Source organism: Haemaphysalis longicornis, unplaced genomic scaffold, assembly GCF_048455015.1.
Source record: "Haemaphysalis longicornis isolate Haplotype H1 unplaced genomic scaffold, Haemaphysalis longicornis Haplotype H1 scaffold_5, whole genome shotgun sequence".
Classification (NCBI taxonomy): domain Eukaryota; kingdom Metazoa; phylum Arthropoda; class Arachnida; order Ixodida; family Ixodidae; genus Haemaphysalis; species Haemaphysalis longicornis.
In genome coordinates, this window is record NW_027526385.1 from 16,679,270 (window position 1) to 16,700,868 (window position 21,599).

At 46.8% G+C, this 21,599-nt stretch overlaps 2 protein-coding genes across 2 annotated transcripts in view; one reads left to right on the forward strand and one right to left on the reverse strand.

The window, feature by feature from the left end:
- LOC144137919 (uncharacterized) overlaps positions 1 to 16,219 on the forward strand; it is a 510,196-nt gene extending 493,977 nt beyond the window's left edge. Inside the window, exons 18-25 of the mRNA XM_077669938.1 lie at positions 550 to 688; positions 1,143 to 1,283; positions 2,575 to 2,876; positions 4,565 to 4,885; positions 7,864 to 8,084; positions 9,246 to 9,736; positions 9,830 to 9,911; positions 11,148 to 16,219. Of these exons, the coding sequence (XP_077526064.1) occupies positions 550 to 688; positions 1,143 to 1,283; positions 2,575 to 2,876; positions 4,565 to 4,885; positions 7,864 to 8,084; positions 9,246 to 9,736; positions 9,830 to 9,911; positions 11,148 to 11,295 (1,845 nt within the window). The 3' untranslated portion in view covers positions 11,296 to 16,219. The remainder of the gene's footprint in view (positions 1 to 549; positions 689 to 1,142; positions 1,284 to 2,574; positions 2,877 to 4,564; positions 4,886 to 7,863; positions 8,085 to 9,245; positions 9,737 to 9,829; positions 9,912 to 11,147) is intronic.
- A 2,462-nt stretch (positions 16,220 to 18,681) lies between these two features.
- Phf5a (PHD finger protein 5a) lies at positions 18,682 to 21,578 on the reverse strand. The gene is made up of 4 exons (XM_077669941.1): positions 21,447 to 21,578; positions 21,297 to 21,320; positions 20,709 to 20,875; positions 18,682 to 18,932 (listed from the first exon to the last, which is right to left on the reverse strand). The coding sequence occupies exons 1-4, from the start codon at positions 21,496 to 21,498 to the stop codon at positions 18,843 to 18,845; spliced, it is 333 nt and encodes a 110-aa protein (XP_077526067.1). The 5' UTR covers positions 21,499 to 21,578; the 3' UTR covers positions 18,682 to 18,842.
- Positions 21,579 to 21,599: the final 21 nt, after the last annotated feature.

Sequence of the window (21,599 nt, forward strand, 5' to 3'; positions counted from 1 at the left end):
ATCTGTCTATCTCATGTACAAACAAGATTCCAGCAACTAGTGCATGTTTTAGGGGCAAAGCCCCTTAGGGGGCTGGGGCTGTTGGCGTCTCCTGTTGTCGTCGTTGTTGTAATTGTCATCTGATGTAGTCATGGTACTACAGCACCGGGAAACTCGTTTCTGCCTCATGCTAGAACGTAACACGTACTAAACAAATACCGGGACGCTCGTTTACGCCTTATGCTAGAGAGCTTCGTGTTTGAAAGACACGAGACTTTTACAGCAAAGCTGTATACCTCTACCTCCCAACAGCTTCGTCTCCGTTGGCAAAAACGCCAAGGTACCAAGAATACACTTATACACTGCATGCTTCTCCCCTCGCCAGGTTTCACGTTAGTGGAGATGGCCCAGGACGTTTTTGGACCATTATTTCCCTTTTTTACTCACCTATTAATTGTTTTTAGCGCACTGTGGCTGTACTAATTCACCAAATAGTTGGCTGTTAGGAGTGGTGTTTGATGTGATTCGTGACATGTCCTTTCCTTTTGCACCCTCATCACTTGCGTGCAGGACAATCTCCTGACGTGGCTGAAGCTCCTGAGGCTCGAGCAGTACTACGGCTCCCTGTGCCAGCAAGGGTACACCACGGTGGACAGGGTGGCCGACCTCACCTGGGAGGACCTGGAAGACATCGGCATCCAGAAGCTGGGTGGGTGTTCTCCACCAGCTGTTCTGTATTTGGAGCCAGTCAGGCTGCCAACGCAAAGGGAAAACAAGAATCAAAAGATGGGTTACCTTACAAATAATAAGTTAGGCTTGTTTATAATAATAATAAGTTAGTCTTGGAGGGATACAATCTCGCGCTTGCCTGAGCTGGCATCCTCTCAGGTTTCTGGCTACAACCTCCACTATCATCGGTTGTATTTCTTGTCTAGTGTTGGCAATCTGGTTCCTGGCTGAACTGATTTCAACCGAGACTGCCCAGCCCTACACGCAAGCCTTAGCGCTTATGCTGGCTGGCTGATGGATTTGGAAGAATAAACTTAGCTAGCTGTGCACTGTCACAGTCTTTACTTTTCAGCGCACTTGCTCTTGAGAGAGAGTACCAATCCCCATCTAAGACAAAGCAAGTGGGCAAACCAATTGACACACTGTATGTGCAGGCCACCAGAAGAAGCTGATGCTGGCCATCAAGAAAGTTCGCGACCTCAACAGCGGGTCGCGGCAGGCGATGCACTACGGGGACGCACGGCACTCGAGCGTCGACATGGGCCAGCTGCTGGCGGCTAGGCCCGGTTCACACGGTGCGTCTCTCTCTCTCTCTCTCTTCTCCCCCCCTCTCTAGGGTGTGCTTTTGTCTGCGTGCGTGTGTTGTTAGCGGAGTGCCGCCATTGACATGCCACCCATCTAAAGCTTAGCTTGGTAGACTGTCGTCATGCTCTTGAAGGGGGTTTAGTGTCAGTGCACCTGTTCCTCTGCTAGGATAATGTGACTTAGTGCTCGTTGAGAATGTGGGTGTCTCATTATTTGTCAAAGGCTTCTTAAGTGCACAGAACTTTAGGGGATCACCTGGTCGTCGTAGCTCGCTGTAACGCTCCAAGATGTCAAGCGACTGCCGGAATCAGGCGGCACAGTGAGATAACGGACCCAAGTAGAGTCCGGCGTACTGTCGTAGGGCGTCCCGCAGAGGCTTCAAAAACCAAGCGGTGTAAATAGTCATAACCGTTCGCAACTCGTGAACCGCTGGTGCTTGTCATACATCTCCTCATTGTTTAGTGCAAAGAAAACTGCAGGCACATTTGAGGCAAAATATATGTAATTAACGGCAGCGCCTGTGTTCATTTAGTAGTCGGAAACGCTCGTTGGGTTGGTTATTACGATAGTAAGCGCAAAAAAGTGGCAGTGCAATGGCGGCACGTGGGGGAGGAAAAGCAAGCACCAAAAGAACAGAACTCCCGCTGGCACAGTTTCAGGTAGGGGGCGCGAGAACTGCGAAGGTGGGAAATTCGAATTGCATTGGATGGAAACAGAGAGTGGATAACGGTGCTACAGCCATTATGGCAAACCACTGCTCTGCACTTCCAACAGCTTTCACGTTGAGCAGAACGGCTTTAATTTTTAAGGTTTACCATTTACTGCCCTGCAGTTGCTCCATACTTTATCCATGTCTGATGTTTTTGGAGTTGCATGTAGACAGAAGAAGTGGCCATTTATTTTTTGTCAGTTTGCACTATCTGTGAGCATTTCTCTACGTGCAGAAATAGGCTGTTGCACTTGCAACTAGGTACAAGTATCCAAAGTATTCTAGAGCATATCTTATCGAGGAAAAGTGCAGATATAAATAACAGGCGCACTATAATTTGGTGCCAAGCACAGAACATTCTAACAGCTCAGTGCCACCAACGTCATTATTTCATAACTTCGTCGTACCGTTTGTATTTCACTGCAGTTTTCTGGTAGATTTTTGTCATCTCCACTAAAGCACTTGCTTACCATTGGCTCTTGTTGCAGATGACCAATACCAGCTGATTGCCACGTACACTACACACGTTCATGTGGTGCCCAGAGATTTAACGCTGCGGTGTTCCCTCGCAGTTCCGGTACCGCTGGGCCACCCGTACCAGCAGGGCGTGCCGAGCGCGAACCACCCGCCCCCTGAGGTCGCGCACGCCAACGCGGTGCCGCCGCTGAGGTCGGACGGTGACCCGAGCTTGCCTCAGCTGAGGACCTTCAGGCAGCAGTCGCCTCCGCGGATGGCCACGGGGAACTTCTACCGCGCGGGCAGTGGCGACAGCCTCATCCTGCAGCAGCAGCACTTCAGCGGGCCGGCCTTCCACCAGCCCGCCGCCGGAGTCGGGGAGCACCACCTGTACCAGCACGACTTCGTGTCGATGCAGGTGAGGAGGGCCAGTCCCACCGGTCTCGACTTGCTGCGAGGCCAGGTGTCGCAGCTACAATGCCGTCGTTAAGGAAAAGGACTACATTTACATCACATCGCAGACAGAACTTGTCTGATAGTCGCCATCATTCGAGGAGGTTCGAGGAATAAGGGATTTAAATGGACCCTGCAACACTTTTGTCAACTTTCTTCGAAATTTTGGTTGCTTGCACAACGTAGTCAATAAACACACTCATTACTTTGAATTACTGTCGACAGAAGAGCATAACCGGGGAAGGCTGATGTGCTACTTGCTGCCATGATGTAAAAACAAGGGTATAACAGACTTGTGACTTTGCCGAACTTGCATTAACCATTGCGACCGCCACCGCCGCAGCGGCTTGGCAGCTTGCGAATGTCGGCACGGCTTGAATTATACCTGTACATTCACAGTTGTTTATGACTTATGAAAGTGAGCGTGCAAAGAAAGATTTTGTGTTTCTTTGAGAGCTTGTGTGCGCAGTTGTTGTTCTGTTGTACGTCATGTGACTCTTGGCACATCCACTCAGTCACTGTTGACATCATCTCTGCTGGGCAGCTGATAGCTTCATTTTTTTATTACTTAAGCGATTATTTTCAAGGTAGTGACCCAGAGATAGGTATATTCATTTTCTGCGGATGACAATCTATCTATTTAGACCAACTTTCGTTTTGTCTTTGGTGTCCCTTTAAAAATTGGAGTGTACTTAAGGGAGAAGGTTGTGCCAGTGACTGGTATAAGAGCTGCAGGTCAATGTTTGCTTGCTTCGTTTTTTTAAAGCAAAGTCATCCACCGACGTTTAGCATTATATGACACACTTGGGCCTTTATGGTTAGCCAACTTACCTTCTTAGAATGCCCCAGAACACTCCCTGGGGTACCAACTTCTGCAGGTAACCTTTTGCTACCGGGAGATCACTCTAGCCGTTTCTGGCCATCTAGACTGGAGGAAAAATTGGCTGCTGTTGTAGCCAGTCAAGTGGACAGCTCTGCAGTCAGCTCTGCAGTACAAGAAAAATTGTCGCAGCTTGCACTAAGGGTGCAAGGCTGGAGAAACAGCACAGCTGGTGGCCCCTCTCCTTTCGTCGGAAACCCAGCTGTTGCAGCTCACACGGATTTCTGAACTTGCCACTGAAAGCTCTCCATGACTGGCAGGCCAGGATCATTTTGTCCGCAGCCTTTCACGTCTCTCCTTAAGTTAAGTGGACTGCATTAGCATGCGCTAGAAACCATGGCAACCAGCGTCGCAAACTCTATGTGAACTGGCGAAGAGAACAGCACGCGAGGCGTCACACCATGAAGACTGGGCAGAGTGTTCTCGAAGGTCGAGCTGGCCGACGCCGGGTGTTCCTCGCGAGGCACACGCTCACGCGTGCTCCCTTGATATTTTTTTTTTTTGGTAATGCTATACGCCAGAACTAAAAGCTTAAAAAGCTCTGCTGTTACAAGAATTGGGTGCTAAACAGGCGAGAATAAAAGTAGACACAAATGGCACGTACAGGTGCCTGTATATGTCGTTCGTGTCGGGTTTCATCCTCGTCTGTTTAGCGCCCTATTCTTTTTGCTGCAGGGATGAACCAACTAGCTCAGCAAGTTCTGTGAAGTGAGTATAGTCAGTTGTGTCTTAGTCATCTCTGCTTCACTCTCACCCCCGCAATCGTGCCGCAGGTTCGTTCTCCCAACCGGGGCCGGTCCCTCGAGAGCCTGGAGGACGGCGGCCCCGCGTACCAGAGCCACTCGCCGTACCAGCCACAGTACCAGCAGGGGTACCACCACCACAACCTGCCGCCGTACCACCAGCCACCCCAGCCGGCCCCACAGTCGGACTGGTACCACATGGTGAGCAGCTGGCGGCAGCACGGCTACGACACCGACTCGGAGGTGGTCCGGCAGGTGGCTTCTCACGGATACGACTATGGCTACGAGCCGGACGGCACCGCCACCCTGCACCGACCGCGCGGGCTCGTCAAGCCCAGGCCGGTGGCCAAGGTCAGTACCAGTAAAAATAATAATAGTTAGCAGGCACTTGCAATGGAGCGTGGAGTGTGGCTAGTCTGTCGCCCAAACCACCCAGGTGAAAATATATATTTTTTGTAGCTGGATTATTGAACCACAAATTTCTTCTAGCTAGAAATAGGCAGAATTTCTAGCTAGAAATTCAGTCTCTAGCTCATTTCTAGCTGGATTGAGATTTTGTTCCGGCTGGTCGCTATTTCAGCTAGCATCTGTCAGTCCAGCTGGAAGAAAAAAATCCTGCAAGCTGGAAATAATTGTTTCTAGCTAGAGTAAGAATTTTTCTAGTTAGAAGTTGGCAATTCCAGCTAGAATGTATAAATATAGTCAGAAATGAAGCTGGAAATTATGATCTCTTGCTAAAAATGCTCTATCCATTTTCATGGGGGCAGTTTTCAGTTTTGCATTAGCACGGCGTGTTGTCACAGTGACGAAAGCACGCAAAAAACAGCACACCAGTTGACCGCAGCGCCCTCTCAGCGCATTCACCGCGTTTGAAATTGAGGCATTTTTGAGAATTAAATTGCTGTTCTAATAACTTCCGATTGTAAAATTATTTATTCGCTTACTTTTATTGCTCGAATAATTTTTCTAGGTACTAAAAGGGAAATAAATATTAGCATCGTCTGCTTGCATGCAGATTTTAGCTGTGGTCGTCTGCTCTCTGATGTGAGCGAACGATCAGAAACAAGCACAGTACTGCTTTCAGTTTTCAATATTCCTAAATAAACTTGTTCAGACATGAAAACATATAAAAAAAAATGTTAGAAAAAGCTATCGAAAAAGCAATTTAGCTTGGAAAAACGTTTTGATACCAAAAGGGCCGGTACACTGTGAGAGCGGTTCAGTCTACTGGTGAGCTGTCTGCCCGTGGCTTTTATCACAAAGAGCACCCTGCTGAAGGCCTCAGAAGGCAGGCTAGCCACGGCTATCAGAATAATGGCAGTAGACTGGAAAGGCAAAGTAGGGAGCACGTTAGGGTGTCGTAAATGGGGCAGTTTGTTTGCCTTCTGTTGTTTTTCCGTTTTGATTCATCTTTTTGTAAATACGTATGACTCCCATTAGGATAATCCCAGTTATTTTTCAAAGGAACACTTTTGTCCTTTGTCATTGTCATTGTCGCCTCGAAGCTGTAATCTTCCGTAACCGTCACCAATGCCCAGATGCTTTTAATGGGAGCCTACTGTTATTCACTGAGATAACTCTTACTTTGGGCCATATTTATCGAGTTTTTGTATATGGATTCCCTGTGAAACTAATAGTTTGTTTATTATTTTGAGGTATATTCCATATCTATCATTTTAGGAACCTGTCACTTGCATGTTCTTGTTCTCAAAAGTCTTTGATACTTGCCTAGCTTTTGTTTTCAGTGCAAGTAAGCCGGCTTAAATTGACGAGAAATTGTTTTTTCTTTATCTCTGAAGTGGCTCGGAGGCTGATTATACTGTTCGTACCATAGTGAATCCCTGGGCTTGAGTGCTGAATTTTAGTTGTGGGTTCTTCAAACACTGCCAGCAGTTGTCTCGTGATGCGGGCATACTTTTAATCGAGGGGCTGTTTTAGGGCTGGCCCTGATATAACTGTCTCTGCTGGTATCGTGTCGCGCTCCCTCCCGAGTAGGTTTCTTTGCTCTCAAAAACCTGTTCCTAGCGTAAAAAATGTTAAACAAAAATCAAAAGAAGGTCCTAAGGCCGTGATATTTTGATATAAGACGGCTTATACTGCCCCTGAAATAATGTCTTCCCAGCAATGCATTTGTGCATACAGGTGAAGCCAACTTAGGTGGATCGGTGGACGAAAAGCAGAGAGGGGAATATTGCCTAGGACAGTTACCACCTGTAACAGGGAAAAGAAAGTATTTCGGGCCTAATAAGCTTTAGTGCCTGCCCTAAGTAGCGCTAGTATTAAACCAAGAGTGTAAAACATGGTTATATTAGTCCCTTTTGGTAAGATGACATGTCATCACCCCGCTTCAAAGGGGAAACCAATAGGAATCATCATCATCATGTAAGCTGGCTTCTCGACATCATGTGTTGCCCAGTGAAGCGTGAAAGCCATCTAGGGAGGGAGCATGATTGCAGAAAACGGTTCGAACTGTCGTGTTATCGAAAGTATCTCGAAACAATTTATATGGCTGTTAGCTGCCAAGGTGATTCTGCCATTACGCTCAGCTTCATTTACTTCTCACAATTGGTTAGTTCACAGTGAAGTTGCGAACAATACGGAATTACTGTGTGCTGTCAATACATGGCTATCTATGGGTGGGTATGGTTATGGAAAATGGCTGTAACTTGTTTTACAGGAACTATCCGGAAACAAATTATGTGACATTTAGCCACCAAGATGACTCTGAGGCCTCATTCACACAGCCGTCACCTTCTGCATCACAGCGCCATCACGTCAAAAAACCGCAGCGGAGACGTAACGGAGTAGCGTTCGTACTGGAGCTCTCCGTCAGTGCACGGCGTCGTTTGCTTAGTGATCAGTTTAGCCTAGAATTGAGCGTGCTTACTCTTCAAAGTAAAGAAAATGTCGTGATATATAGATACAAAGTGAGTATAATTGCTGTAATACAAAAATAAATAATGGCTTAGATTTTTAGGTGTGCTCACTTTTGGCTAAATTCAGCTGTGAAATTTAAGTTTTCTGATTGGCTGGTTTACTGCGGGGCGTGGTCCCATTGCGTTGAAAGAACGGAAACGTAGAGCTTGGCTGCCCATCGCCGTCGCACCGTCTTCGGCGAGAAATCGCCCAAAAAACCATCTGCCATGACGGAAGACGGTGACGTGACAGTGACATGATGGGGTGAAAAACGGCTGTGTGAATGATGCCTGAATGATTACCTAGCACAGCTTCACTGGTCACCCTTCTTCACATAGTGAAAGGACACTGAATGTTGTGCGAGAGGGGTGCACGGATTCACTTTTCCACGCCGACGCCGCGGCTGCGTGCAGGTGGCAGCGCGGGCGCTGCTGGACAGCCCCGACCTCGACTACGACCCCAAGGACATCGACCCCAAGCTGTCCTCCGACTGGCCGGACACGGGGGGAGGCGGGGGTGCCAAGCGCAGCCCGGCCCCGACCCCGCCCAAGCGCACAAACTCCATCCGCCGGCAGCAGGAGGCCGACATAGCTGAGACGGCCTTCGCCACCTGCGTACAGAGCCTCACGTCCAGGTGAGCTCCCAGTGGGGGCCACAGGCTGTCCCGGACAAGAAAGGCGGCCGGGCAGCTAGATAATGCTGTTGCACAAGCACTTAGTTTCAGGTTAAGCTAGTCACATCCATTGCGAGAAAAGAAACTGCACAAATGCTGCAATTGGAATTTCACTGCACAGCTTTCATTTCATTATCTCATCCATCAGGTGCCGTTATTATTGCCTTCACTAGTGCAGCCGCAAAGCTTTGTAATCCTTGTTGGTGTTAAGGTGAGATTACCTGGTCGCTCATCCACACGCACTGCAATTGGTGTTTCGTCTCCTATGTATTTTCGTTCCCCAGTCTAAATTAATTTATGCATAAACAGGCATCTGTATGAGTACGTTATGCATAACAGGACACAAATACACACTTACTTTCATTTAAACCGTGAACCTTGTACATGTACAGATATTTTACATTGAATTGGTGTTTGAATGTGCTGATAGCATGTTTGTAGACTCGCCATTTTTATAGCAGGCATGTGCTTGTGGCACGGTGCACCATGTTTACGTAGCGTACATGCCAATCGGCACGTTTACATGCGGCTGTGGCTCTCTCCCTCGTCTCGTTCGCAAGTTCGAAGCGATCCGCTTGCAATACTTCTGGCCGAAGGTGCTGGATTGTCGGAGATGAAAATGAGAAGAGGGAAAGAGCCACGGTTATACGTAAACACACTGCATGGCACACACGCTACATAAACCTGGTGCACCACGCCACAGGACTTGTGCATTCAGTGCTTATCCCAGGTGAAAATAATGTTTTTTTTTCTAGCTGGATTATTGAGCCAGAAATTTCTTCTAGCTAGAAATATTCCTAGCTAGACATAGGCAGAATTTCTAGCAGGAAATTTAGTTTCTAGCTCATTTGTAGCTGGATGGAGATTTTGTTCTGGCCAGCAGCTATTACTTCCAGCTAGCATTTGTCAGTCTAGCTGGAAGGAAAAAAAAAAAAAACCTGCAACCTCGAAATAATTTTCTCTAGCTAGACTAGGAATTTTTCTAGTTAGAAGCTGTCAACTCCAGCCAGAATCTATAAATATAGTCAGAAATGGAGATGGAAAGTATGATTTCTTGCTAGGAATGCTCTTTCCATTTTCACGGGGGATATTCTTCACGGTGTGCTGCTCCCTGAAACACAGATTCACCATGGCGACGACGCGCGACGAGCCACCCCTGCCTCCGCCTCCGCCACCGGCGGCAGCAGCCCCGCCGTCGTCGCTGTTGTCGTCATCCGCGGGAGCAGACGAGGAGGCTCCGCAGGCGCCCTTGCCCCCTCCGCCTCCTCCAGCCATGTCGACCCCCAACTCGGCCTCATCGTCAGACGGCGAGCTGTCGCCCAGCGGCACCCTGATCCGCCGGAAGGACTCCAACGGGTCCAGCGTCTCGTCGGAGTCCCTCCCGTTCGCCTGTGAGAACGTGGGCACCATCAAGCAGCGGCCCGGGGAGCAGCCCCCGCCCCTGCCTCTGCACGGCACCCAGCAGCAACTGCCTCCGTCTTCGGGAGGAAGCCCCTCCTCGCCCCTCGCTCCCTCCGTGGGCAGCGACGGACTGGACAAGCCGTTCCGCCGGAGCAGCCCCCCGACGGCAGCGGAAGTCCGGAACAGTCCACCCGAGGAAGTGCCCGTCAGAGGTGCGTGTCGTGTCGGCCCTCTCGTGCAGTGTTTTTGAAGCGCCTGGTTGCGTTCTCGTGTCTGCAATGTGTGCATCGCTGGTTTTTTTGCAGATGTGCCCCGGAACTCGCCACCATCGTCGCGTGACAAAACCATGGCACAGAAGCCCTCCGTTCCCCCTCGCCCCATAGACAAGTGAGTCAATGCACCTGCAGCATTAACGAGTTTATTAGCTTGGTTCATTTGTGGTGGAAACACAGTTGGTATGGTGCCTATGCCATACTGTCGTGATTGATTTGTATGCATTTCTTCCTTTTAAGTTCGCCCTAAATGCCCTCTCTTTTGCAATGCTCCTTACACAGAGTATTCTTACTTAATTCTACTAGTGGTGATGGCTTACAGTTAGATAGAGTTACAGTTAGATACAAAAGATAGGGATATCCTAAACATGACTAACTCACATCGTGTCATCGTAATAGCTTTTGGGATGACCACGGCGGACGATATGTCATCTCTTTTTTTCAAACTTCAGGAATAAAATAAGGCACTAGAATTCAAAACTATGAACCAGATCCCGGAAGATTTTGGTTTTGGGAAGAGAAACCTTTTTTGGGGGGAAGTCATGTCTTTTCTAAATAGTGAAAAATATTTCTCTAGGGGCCCAAAAAAGTTGCCGTTAGTAATTCGTGTCTCTTGTAATGATGTCTCTTTTGTGCAATGTTGCTAACATAGCAAACATAAGAAATAGGGTTACCACCTTTCCCTGAAAAAAAAACGGGCCTTCCGGGGGGGGGCGAAAGGGGGGATATGTGTTGAAAAAAGACGCCATGATTTTTAACATGCAGTGTCATTTATTGTAGTGTTTTCTTAGAGAGAAATCAACATAACATTTGTACTGAAAGTGATTGAGAGCTTGGTTAATCGCTCTACATGTGCTTCAGTGAAACGTAACCGCAATTGCTGACCGCGGCGGTAGAATTTCGTTATTTTGTTCTTCCCTTAGGTCCCCCTCCATCTGAGGCAGCGCGCTCGCCCTCGTATTTTCTCTGCTCGCGTGTCTTTGCGCAGCTTGTCGACACGTATTTATCGTCTTAGTTGTTGAATTGACGCTTGTAAAACGCCAAAACGGACATAATCACGGCACAAAAGCCAAAAAACCGGCTGATGACGGCCGGTTTAGATATGGACCGGCAACCGGCCCGCTGTTTAAAAACCGGTCGGGCCGGTCCAAAACCGGGAAGGTGGCAACCCTAATAAGAAAACCAACCAAAAGTTTCCTGTAATAGTGTCTCTTCTAGCAAGGTTTTACTGTATTGGTGGGCTATCTGGCCTATATAATTGCTGTTGAAAGTTGAAAAAAAAAACCAAACATTTCACAAGAACAGCAAATGTTCCTTCTTTTCATTTCTTTTTTTCCGATTTCTCGCGCAGACTGTCCCTGGCGGCAGGCGGTCGCCTGATGACGCCGGCGCCGCCGCCGTCCGCCTCTTCGGGAGACGTGATTCACGACATTGAGCACATGCTGGCCAGCTTGACCGACCAGTTGGATGCAATGCTGGAGAGCGAACTCAACCCCTGAGCACCACCACCAAAGCACAGCCACCCGGTCACCCTCTCCTTTCTTGATCTTTTTGTTTTGTTTTTCCCTGCCCGGTCATCTTACGGTCTCATTTCTTTTTTTTACCTTACTTACCACGAACCCACCGTTCACCCAGTTAGTCATCCCAGTTTCTGCCGGTGTTTTGTTTCCCCCCAGCTTGTCAATAAAAGCATGTGACAAACACACTTTTTTCTTTTTGCACTTTCATCGATCAATCCTTCCATCATAGCCTTACCCGGTTATCCTTTTCTTGCTTTTTTTTTTTTTGATCACCCTTTGCTAAGCCTAACTCTGATCTGCTGTCCTTCCATCATTTGCCTTACCCAGTTATCTTTTTGTTGCTCTTTTTTTCGATCATCCTTCGCTAAGCCTAATTTCTCTGATCCGCTGTCTCATTGCTCCCACCTGCAAAACCTCCCACTCAAGTCTCACGCTCGCGCCAAATCTTTCACTCCCGGGTTTTGTGAGCAGCCTGCATCTAACTGCCTCGCCAGTCGGCAGTGACAAGACCGTCGGCTGCGCCTCCGACGATGAGAGACTGCAAACCACGGTCAAGCAAACCAGTTGTGTGAACGCGAACTGCTCGTTCTCTTCCGACATCCCCATAGACTCATCGCCACCTCCAGCACCCATCGCTCCCCCCCCCCCACTCGCCATTGTGCGCGAGTGTGTGTCCGCAACATCATCGCACGACTTGCCGCGCCGACCGGCGGATGATGGTCCCTTGATTCGCCGGTCGCCTGCCTCTTACCTCTCGGAACCGAAGGATGATCTCGACGCGGACGATGATGGAATCGTGGAAGTGCTCCGCCATATCGTATCGCAGCGTACTCACCCCTCCCTGCCACCGACCCTTGAAGACCAACTTTGTTGGGACTTGATTGTGCCTGATGATGATGATGATCATGATGATGTGACCTTGGCATTGCGAAGCGCTGCCTGTTGTTGTCAGCTCTGATGGTTTTGCTTGTGTGCTCTAGCCAACGGGGGAGGAAATTCCTCCGCTGGGAGCATTCGTTTCGAAACCTAAACTCTCCTCCAACTTTCATCGCTGTTGCGTTGACCGAGTTTCATTGTTAGTCATCACCTGGCTTTAGATGTCGCTGTCATTTGGGTTTGAGGTGATTTTCAGCTCAGCTGGCAGTCTTTGTCGAAGGGGTGTTGGATCAGTGGACGTTAGACACATTGGAAAAGCAAAAATTGGCTGTAGCGTTTCTGGAACGTCGACTTTTTTTTTTGCCGGAAGTTTCAGGGGCGCACTTCAATGCCTAGACACTAGTTTCGAGCAAAAAGGTGGGAAAGAGTGTCATTGTTGCGGGACGACATCTTTTTATAGGTGTATAAGAGCTTCAGTTAGACTTCACTTTTGTACTTATATGCGTATTATAACCCATCATACCTTTTTCGACAACTTCCACCTTTTTTTGACGGTCATAAAAAAAGTGAAACGCATCAAATGAACTTACGAGCTGCGTCAAGACATTCAGCGAAGCGTACAACATTCGCACATCACCAGCGCATTATGGCACAGTTGGAAAAACAAATCAAGTCGGGAGATCGACAAGACCGGTGCGAAAACCGCCAGTCGGTAAATTCGTCGCTGCCGGGAGCAGCGGCGAATTGTCTCCTCGCAATATCAAACCCACCTAGCCTTTTCTTTTTTGCGGCAACCTCCTCAAGACACGCGGGAGGCGTATTTAGGCATCTTCACGCGATTCTGTAGCGCGTCAGCTCGTACTTCGCGGCGACGTGATATCGTCCCAGCAGCGTAGCAGATGGCGTTGTTTGTGTACATAGCGAGTCTAGCCGACAGTCCCCCCGAATCAAAGTTCGCGAAGGGCCCAATATGGCCGCTCGAGAGAAAGTACAAGTTCCTCCTTCTCTTTGCCTTCTTGTTTTGCTGCCTCCTCCGTCAGGATGCAAGAGGCAATGATCGCCACATTTAGGTTAAGCTAGTTGAGGGGTACCGTCTCTGTTCTAAACGTGTAACAGATCGACTGGAGCGGAGTTGACAACATTGAATGTGACATTTGAGATCGCCTCAATAATGGCGTGCTTTACCTCTTGTTCTGTTCATTTCACTCTTCACCAAACATTGACTTGTGATCCGCAATGTCTTCTGCTTTCCGTTTTCCCAAGAAGTTAAACCTTCATCTTGGTGGCGAACTTATATATGCTCTAAAGGGCACCTGTTTCAGTCAGTATAAGCCTCGAGGAAAGTGGACTTAGACATGTTGTATGATCCCCCTCACCTGTAAGCTCCGCCGCGTAAACTAAAAATTACACCCGGAGAAGGTTTTGGTTGCTTCTCTGACACATACAATGTGCTACGTATAAGGAATTTGGGTTGATTTAGCAATTTCGTCTATGTCTACGATGGAGGTCTGTGTACTTTATCGCTATTTGAGTGTCTTACTTGTTGTTTATTTTGCTCGCGATTTTTGTTTTTGCTGCATCGTTCCACAGCTGGTCAGTGGAAAAAAAAAAAAGCAAAGACCCAGGAAGGTTCGCTTCGAAACAGTGTAAACATTTGTACGATTCTGGTAGCACTTAGTTTTTGCAAAATGTGGTGTCTCACTTACGCGTCTTTGGTTGTTTTTGTTTTGTACCACGACATTGACCGAGCAGTGTATGCGCCGGTAACTTTGCCTAGCTTTTTTTTTTTTTTCTTGAATGAGTGTGCAATGCTGTGCTTGCGTATTTACTCATTTTCTTGGCTGTTTGTTCAGGTGCAACCTCTTTTTCTGTCTGAACGTTCAACTTAAGAACGGGCGTTTATATTTCAATGCCAGTCTTGGTTGGAGTTTCTGTCCAAGGTACTGAGCTAGTGCTACCGAATGACTGGAACATGTTGTGTTGTTACTCTATGCCACTTGTTGTTGTTTTTTTTTATCGCAGACAATGAACTTTACATTTAAGATTTCATCGATTTCTTTTGGTTGCACAAAGTGTAGGTGTGTCACGTGTGTTCGCCTTTACATTTGCGGTGCAAATTTGCACAGTTGGTGCATGTTTCTTTTTTTTTTAACTCTGGTGCTGCCATTTTGTGACTACAACTTTTTTTTCTTTTTTCGTCAGACTTGTCACTAAAGTAGCAGTTGTGTTCTTGTGGGTGTTAGTTCCTTTGGAAACTGTGTTCCCAGCTAAAAATAGCAGCAACACCTGTTGTACTCGTTAGAGGGTCTGAGCATAATTAGTCCTATTGGGAACACAGATATGGTAGTTGTGGATCCATTCTTACAAATTTGGCCTGGAAAGCTCCAAGTTCACTTCACAAAATAACTTTGAGCGATTCACTTTCATGCAACGCACATCCAAATCTGAGCTTCTTCGTGTGAAACTTTGAAATTCAAAACCTGCCTTAACATTTTCTTGGAAAACTTGGAGTATGGTTATGCTTCGGAATTTGCAAATTGATGTGCTTGATGGGTGTTGTTTACTATTTTCTTTATTTTGGCTGGGTTACCACTAAGCAGCCTGTCAGTTGAAGCATCTTTCAAGAACAACGAGTGTTTGGCTACACGAAATTGTTGCTTGTGGTATCTACGTACACGGCGGTGCCAAACGTTCTTGCTCTCACAAAAGTCCGCAGATCGAAAGAACAGTTCACAGTGGCCACACGATTCATTATACGCATAAACAATTCAGAATTTGATTTTCATTATAACGATCCTATACTTGCCCCAGGTGTTCTTCGGAGAGATTCACTTTGTTAACGAGTCCACGGCCTTCATCAAAGTGCGTGATTTTAGGTGGCTACCATGTTGTTCACATTTTTGTATGGTTTGAAACAGCTTTTGACTTTCCTGCCTACAACTGTACTTCAGCTAGGGTTAGGAGTTTGGGAACTTGAGAGCACTTAATCGAAAAACAACAAAGAATTTCCCTTCTCTCCGTCTCCGCTTGTGGTGACAGGTTCCATTCGTTTGATTCGTTTTGGTAGGTTTCGACGAGTTTCACGTACAGTCCATCCTTGAAACATCTTTTCGTAGACTCTAACTTGGCAATATACGAGCCCCCTGTATTTGTCCGCGGCAGCCGACAATCTAGCATTCATCGTATCTGACAATTATATAAAAAAAAAATGTGAAAGAAGGTGTTGGTTTCAGAGTGGTTACAAATCGCACTACCAGGAAAGTTTGCTCCATTTTGACTCTAGGTGAGACTTGTGAGTAGAGGTTGCAAAATATGTGGGAATTCTTTTGAAAGAACTTCTTTCTCTTTTCAACATGCCAGGGTACATTGGGCAATGCCTCAACAGAAAAACTTTATCACTGCGAAAAAGATTTTGTTCACATTTCACGGAAGGAGAGCCACTTTATTGCTTCTTGTGCAAGCTACACACATCAACACAGCATATCAGATGTCTCGCAAGTCATGAGCCTTCATAGCAAAAAGCACAGTTAGCATTACATCTTCGAAGTTCATGCACCATCTTTTCGTAAGACACAACCCACAGTAGAAATTGAAGGCAGTTTTCTCGCCGAAAAAAAACCAGCATTGTTCTCTTTTTACGTGAAACTGAATCGTTCATAGCCGCATGTGTTTTCAAACCACATAGTGCCAAAAGAAAAGAATGAGCAACCACCCTCAAGCATTGCAGAGGTAACGAAATCTGGGCATCGTGGCGCCATCTATGTTCATGCACGAGGAATACTTGGCTGTAGATTCTCTGTAAATCCACATCAGTGGTTGATTGATGTGGTCACGTTTTACACGATGCTCTCATCTGAAAGTTGGAGCAGAAATGGAGAGAGAAAAATGTTTTGCGGATACTTGCGAGTCTTTCCGTGGTTGTAAAAGAGGAGGAGGAGGAGGAATGGATTTGGTTTCACCGCACCCCTTTCTCTGAGCAGCGGTTAGATAATCGATGTGTCATAGACGATTAACTATTTTTAGAAAACTCGGAGCCCCACAAATATGGTGCTCCAACCCTTCCCTCACCCAGAGCAGAGAGAACGTAGGGCGTTGTGTGTTATTGGTGCCTCGAGTATTTGGCTTTGTTTCTCGTCTCTGTTGTTTTTTCGTCCAATGTGTCCGTCACTGGCGATTCTTTTTTTTTCCCCCTTTTGAAAATAAAAAGCAGAGTTCTAAAAAAAAAAAAGAAAGGCATTGTCGCTTCTTCCTTTTTGTAGATCAAAATGTCGTGCATGATGACTGTGCATTGTTGCACCTGTAAGTTTATCAATGGATGCACAGAAAAAAATGACTTTTTGGCACGTGTAAACTCAAGGTTTCTTCAAGATGGAACCAAGGTGTGACAGCTGTGTTGATCTCTACATTTTACTGTTGAGCAAAGGCAACATGACAGATTACAGAAAGCTGTAGCACAAATTGCAAAAGAACATGTTACTACGTTGGAAGAATTTTGCCACAAAAATATTTCAGACCTTCCTCATCAACATGATCGTTAGCATCGGCTGTAACTCCCCTAATATAATAGGTACGAGACTTGTTGGACAAGACTCGGTATTTTACGGAGTTTGTGTTCTTAAAAACGCATTCACCATTTTGTTGCTACACTGTTTTGCCTATTCTGATCGTCGTATTGCAACTTACTCTAGTTTTTTGGATGTGGCGAACGGCTTTTGCTGTCTGGTTACAGCGAGTACTCTGCTGTATTCTTTATAGAGCAAATAAGAACCTGATGCAACATTGTTGAACCATCCGGAATAATGGACAGAGCAGCTGCAAATTGTGCTAGCGAACCCCACAAAGTAGGGCACGATTGACTGTTTAGAGAGCAACATTTAGCATATCAGCCAATCCTTAACAAACGTATGTGCTACCAAGGTTTTCGCTTTACGAACATCATCACCGCGGCTTTGCCTAAAAACTACGTCAGAAAGCTGATGCTATAAAAAGGGTGAGAAGTGCCAGTTTGTGTCTCTTCAAGCAATTTAGCTTTTGGATGCTGGAAGCTCCGCAGAAATACACTGGAATTTAGTGTGGGATTGGATCACCATGCAACAAAAATAAACAGGTTGCTCAGAAGAAGAATCCCCCTATGGCAAAGAGCCAGAAGTCTGTTTGAACTTGCCAGCTCTTGCCCCAGAAAACAACGCATCAAGAGATGGCGGACTACTCCAATGGCGTCCTGGTCCAAGGGCTCCAATCACAGCCTTTTTCCCATTGCAATAAGATTGTACACGCTCCACACAACTGTTCGTGGATGAAGGTTCTTGCACACATTCTGCGGATAATAAACATACTCGCTACCCGGTCGGCCGGTTGAGGTGTCGGCGTAACGCCAGACAGTTACCGGCCTCTGTCCCCCCCCCCCCCCCCCCCCCCAACAACCACTTCATCATCATCATCACTACCCGGTCGATTTACCCAACACAAACTGTGTGTTGGCTACTGAATAGAACACACCCAGGTTCTGTACTCGCATACAAGTTCAAATCGGCAATAGCTAAAATAGTTTACCACTCCACCAAAGTGACAAACTCACAACATCAAAGAGAACGCGCATTTTGAAAGGACGTTGCACTTTATGCGCAACATCATCTTTTTTCTCAACTAGTATTTTTGCGATTCTAAAAGCACCCTCCCCTACTTCTGGGGAAAAAAAAAAACAATTGGAAAAAACGTTTGCATGCGAACCCAAGCACCCCCTTTTTTTAAGCAACCATCACAAGGTGTATTTCAAATGCGTGGAAGCGTGCCTAAGTTGATGTTTTGGCCAAGTCATTTATGAAGTTTTCAATTGCACACCACTTCAACGGAACAGAAGACGACGTGCTGGGGCATGCTGAGATTGGCGGCGCAAGTAGCACAACGGATTCCAAGGGTAGTTAAGGTGACCGAGTATCAGGCTTAAGCAGTGGGCTCATTGTCTGTACCTATTTCTCTATTTAATGTTGCCACTTAGAAGAACATTATTCCTTGCGCCCGTCTCGTCGAGATAGGGCTGCGAAAAAAAGTGACAGGGAAAGGGGGGGGGGGGTGTAATTTAGGTTTTTTAATCTAAGCACCCCCCTTACTTTGGGCATCGTGATCGTTGAAAAAAAAGAGGGTGCTCAGAATCAAGTAAATACGGTAGTTTGTTTTCCATCGCTGTGGTAATGTATGAGCAGATTTAGTCCAAAAAATCACGGAAACGGCTCGTGTCACGTTCAAAATTCTCGCAGGAACACACTTTTTTGCACTGCACGAAGGAACAGCCTGCTGCAGTAATGAGGCACGGGACCAACTTCCATTATCATACTACTTAAGTTGTACCCAAGTTTTGTTCCTACTGCAATAGCAGCAATTAAGGACTGAGTAACAGGGCAGAGCAAATTGGCCTAAAATGGAACAGATTGCATTTTATTTAGACACTTCCGTGTCTTCAGTGTGCATGCAAATATGATATCTCACACGTTTGAGGTCATTCACAAACATTTATTGGAATAGAAAAAACAGTTGTGGGGTTTGAATGCCCAGGGAGAAGCGTTGGTCTGACAGAATGGCGAGGGTGAAAAAAAAAAAAAAAAATTGGAGAGCCTTGTCCGGGCTGTGTCAAGGCCTCCTCAACCACTCTGTCACCTCTTTTTGAAGCCGTATTTTTTCCGCTCGTAGAAGAGATCCGTCTTGGAGCTCCCCAGGTTCACAATCTTTGGACAGCCGTCCCTCTGCAGTTTAGAGAGAAAGGAAGAGAATTAAGAACTGAGCAAGATTTCCATCTCGAAGTAATACTGACCGCACACCCCATTTAAAGGGGCCATGAGGACGACTGATTGATTGATTGATCAATTGTAGAGTTTAATACGTCGACGCAATGCAAACGATGAGGTGCATGGTAGTGGATGGCTCTGGGTTAATTTCGACCACTTGGGGATCTTTAACGTAAGCCAAAATCTCGTACACTTCTTGGCTTTTCGCCTCCATCAGAAAAGCGGCCGCCGCGGCAGGGAAGCGAACCTGCGCCCACGTGCAAAGCAGCACAACGCCTTGGCCACTGAGGCCATGAAGATAAAATGCAATAGTTAAATTTGACGGAACTGGTCTTTTTGGTAATTCGCACAACTTAATTCCAGCCAAAAAGACAATTTTTAACATACAGAAAAACACAAAAAATACACTAGCAGAACTTCAAAGTTTCATGCTATGCGACGTCAGCAGTGACTTAACGAGGAAACACTATAATCACTTACCAGCTTTAACTGCTCAGCACTCGCGTGGTATGTGTGAAACCAGAGGCACCACTACAATAGTATGGTCATGTTTTGCAGTTGCCGCTGCCAATCGCACAAACAAGTCCCTATGACGTCATAAGGACCCAGCAAGAAAGTGGCTTCCTTAAAGGGACCCTGCAGCATGCTTTGACCAGAGAAAATCAACATGTGTGATGTTTAGATTACACTTCCAGGAATACCTGAGCCAAATATTACATGTGCACATGAAGCGCTAAGCTTACACATATCTGCGCGAAAGTTGTGGGAAAACCAGCCACGCTCTCAATTTCCCTCATTGTGCGCCACTTTATTGCGTCATTACAGCGTTGGCTGTCCTAATGGGTGTTGCTGGTCAACGTCATGGTTCATTTCTCACATTTCTGGTGATGAACCGTCGTCGGCACTGTGCACTAACCTCTTTTACGCCAGAACCTGTACATACAGTTTTTGGTGTTTCTTTTGTGTTTTGAGTGCGCGTGGAGCTGGAGTGATGAACCCAATATTTCCCTGTCAAACAGACCACTCGACAACAAGCGTATGTTGCTTCAATAACACCCTACCAGCCTGAGCGCGCACTTGCGAGCAGGCAGCAATGCCTGCTTTGTCACGCAATACACTGGAAATAGACTACTCCATGTTGCGGAGAAAAAGAAAACTTCCAGGCCTACGACATATCGAAAACCACCAAAGAGAACGTCACGAGCCGCCCCCCCTCTACAGGAGAGCGCAGCCAGCGTTGGTCACGTAGTCCACAGCCGAGTTGAGAGAAAACATTTATGCACAATTTTTAATTTCCCGTAGCTCCACTAGTATTAGACAGATTTTTATCATTTATGCTGGAGGAGATTGCTGGGACAGTAGACTTTACCCCAAATGCATTCCCAATGGTTGGTGGTAAGCGCTTTATATCTCGCTTTGTCATTTTATTATTATTAAAATGATGTCATCATTATTCGGTCAATGCAGTGTTTTGAATGAACCAAACTTGTATTTTGTCTTCACGGCCAACTTAACAGACCTACTGACTCATTCTCCAAACTCATTCTTTGCCTTATAGCTTGCCTGGACTGATTCCAATATGACAATTCTTTGCTGCTTCTGAACTTTACTGCACTAACCTCCTATTCTGATAGCCAACTTTGAAAGCCAGTGCTTGTACAACATAAAGCTGCGGGAAAAAGGGGGAGGGGCAACGTCTGTAAAGGCACTCCTGGCATGCGCATGCGCACTCACGTCTTTCTCCTGGATGGTGCACTCCTTGCAGTAGTAGGCGTCCGAGACACCGGGCCCTCCGCAGATGACGCAGCGACCCTGGTACGAGCCGTAGTTGCACTCGTCGCAGATGCGCACCAGCGTGCACGGCCGCACGTACGAGTCGCAGATGACGCACTTGCCGTCACCTGCGCGTTCGTTTCGCTTTTCAAGGTTACAAAAGGGCCGGGACAGTATCGCCAACGCTACAGTAGCACGAAGTCAAGCTAAAGTCAACTCTCAGCACAGAAAAACGAAGCTCAGCACGCATTGACAAGGCTTACCCGGCGTTATATATGTTTGAAAACTTTTTGAAAACCTTCCTTAACACGCCATGGCGAGAACAGCGTCCAGAATTTCAGCTAGAAGCGGCCTAATCACAGGGAGATGTCATAACGTAAACGCAACGTAAACACCGCGCGAACTGCAGACATCCATTTACTAAGTCCAAAATATGTCAACCTGCTTTGTATCCAAGTTTCAACTCTAATTTCGGGCAGTTTCTATTTCAACAACCACTAATGAACTCACAAACTAGTCTACAATGTCGAAAAAGGCGAGAACACTTACATTTCTCGCAGAGGCGTCCGATGGCTGCAAAGAGGGACAGAAAACAGAGCATGATTAGTCCGCAGGTATTACATCGTTAATTTCAAAAGGTTGTTAGATGATGGATCGGCATTTTCGCCTCGATCGTTGGTTAAAGGACGTTGTACTTACCGACACCGGCTTGTTTTCGGCAAAAGATCAAATCGGGATGATGCTTCGCCATGCTGCGAGTTGACTGATGCTTGATGCCTCTCGCACTAGCTCTCGATTCCTTCACTCTGCACTTGTACGGTGTTTATTTGTAACAAATTAAGTCAACTCTGC

Coding starts and splice junctions, on each gene's coding strand:
- Phf5a (XM_077669941.1), bottom strand. CDS start 21,498: ATGGCGAAGCATCATCCCGATTTGATCTTTTGCCGAAAACAAGCCGGT. Junction 20,876..21,296: donor CGGACGCCTCTGCGAGAAAT/GTAAGTGTTCTC, acceptor ACGAACGCGCAG/GTGACGGCAAGTGCGTCATC. Junction 18,933..20,708: donor GCACCATCCAGGAGAAAGAC/GTGAGTGCGCAT, acceptor TCTAAACTGCAG/AGGGACGGCTGTCCAAAGAT.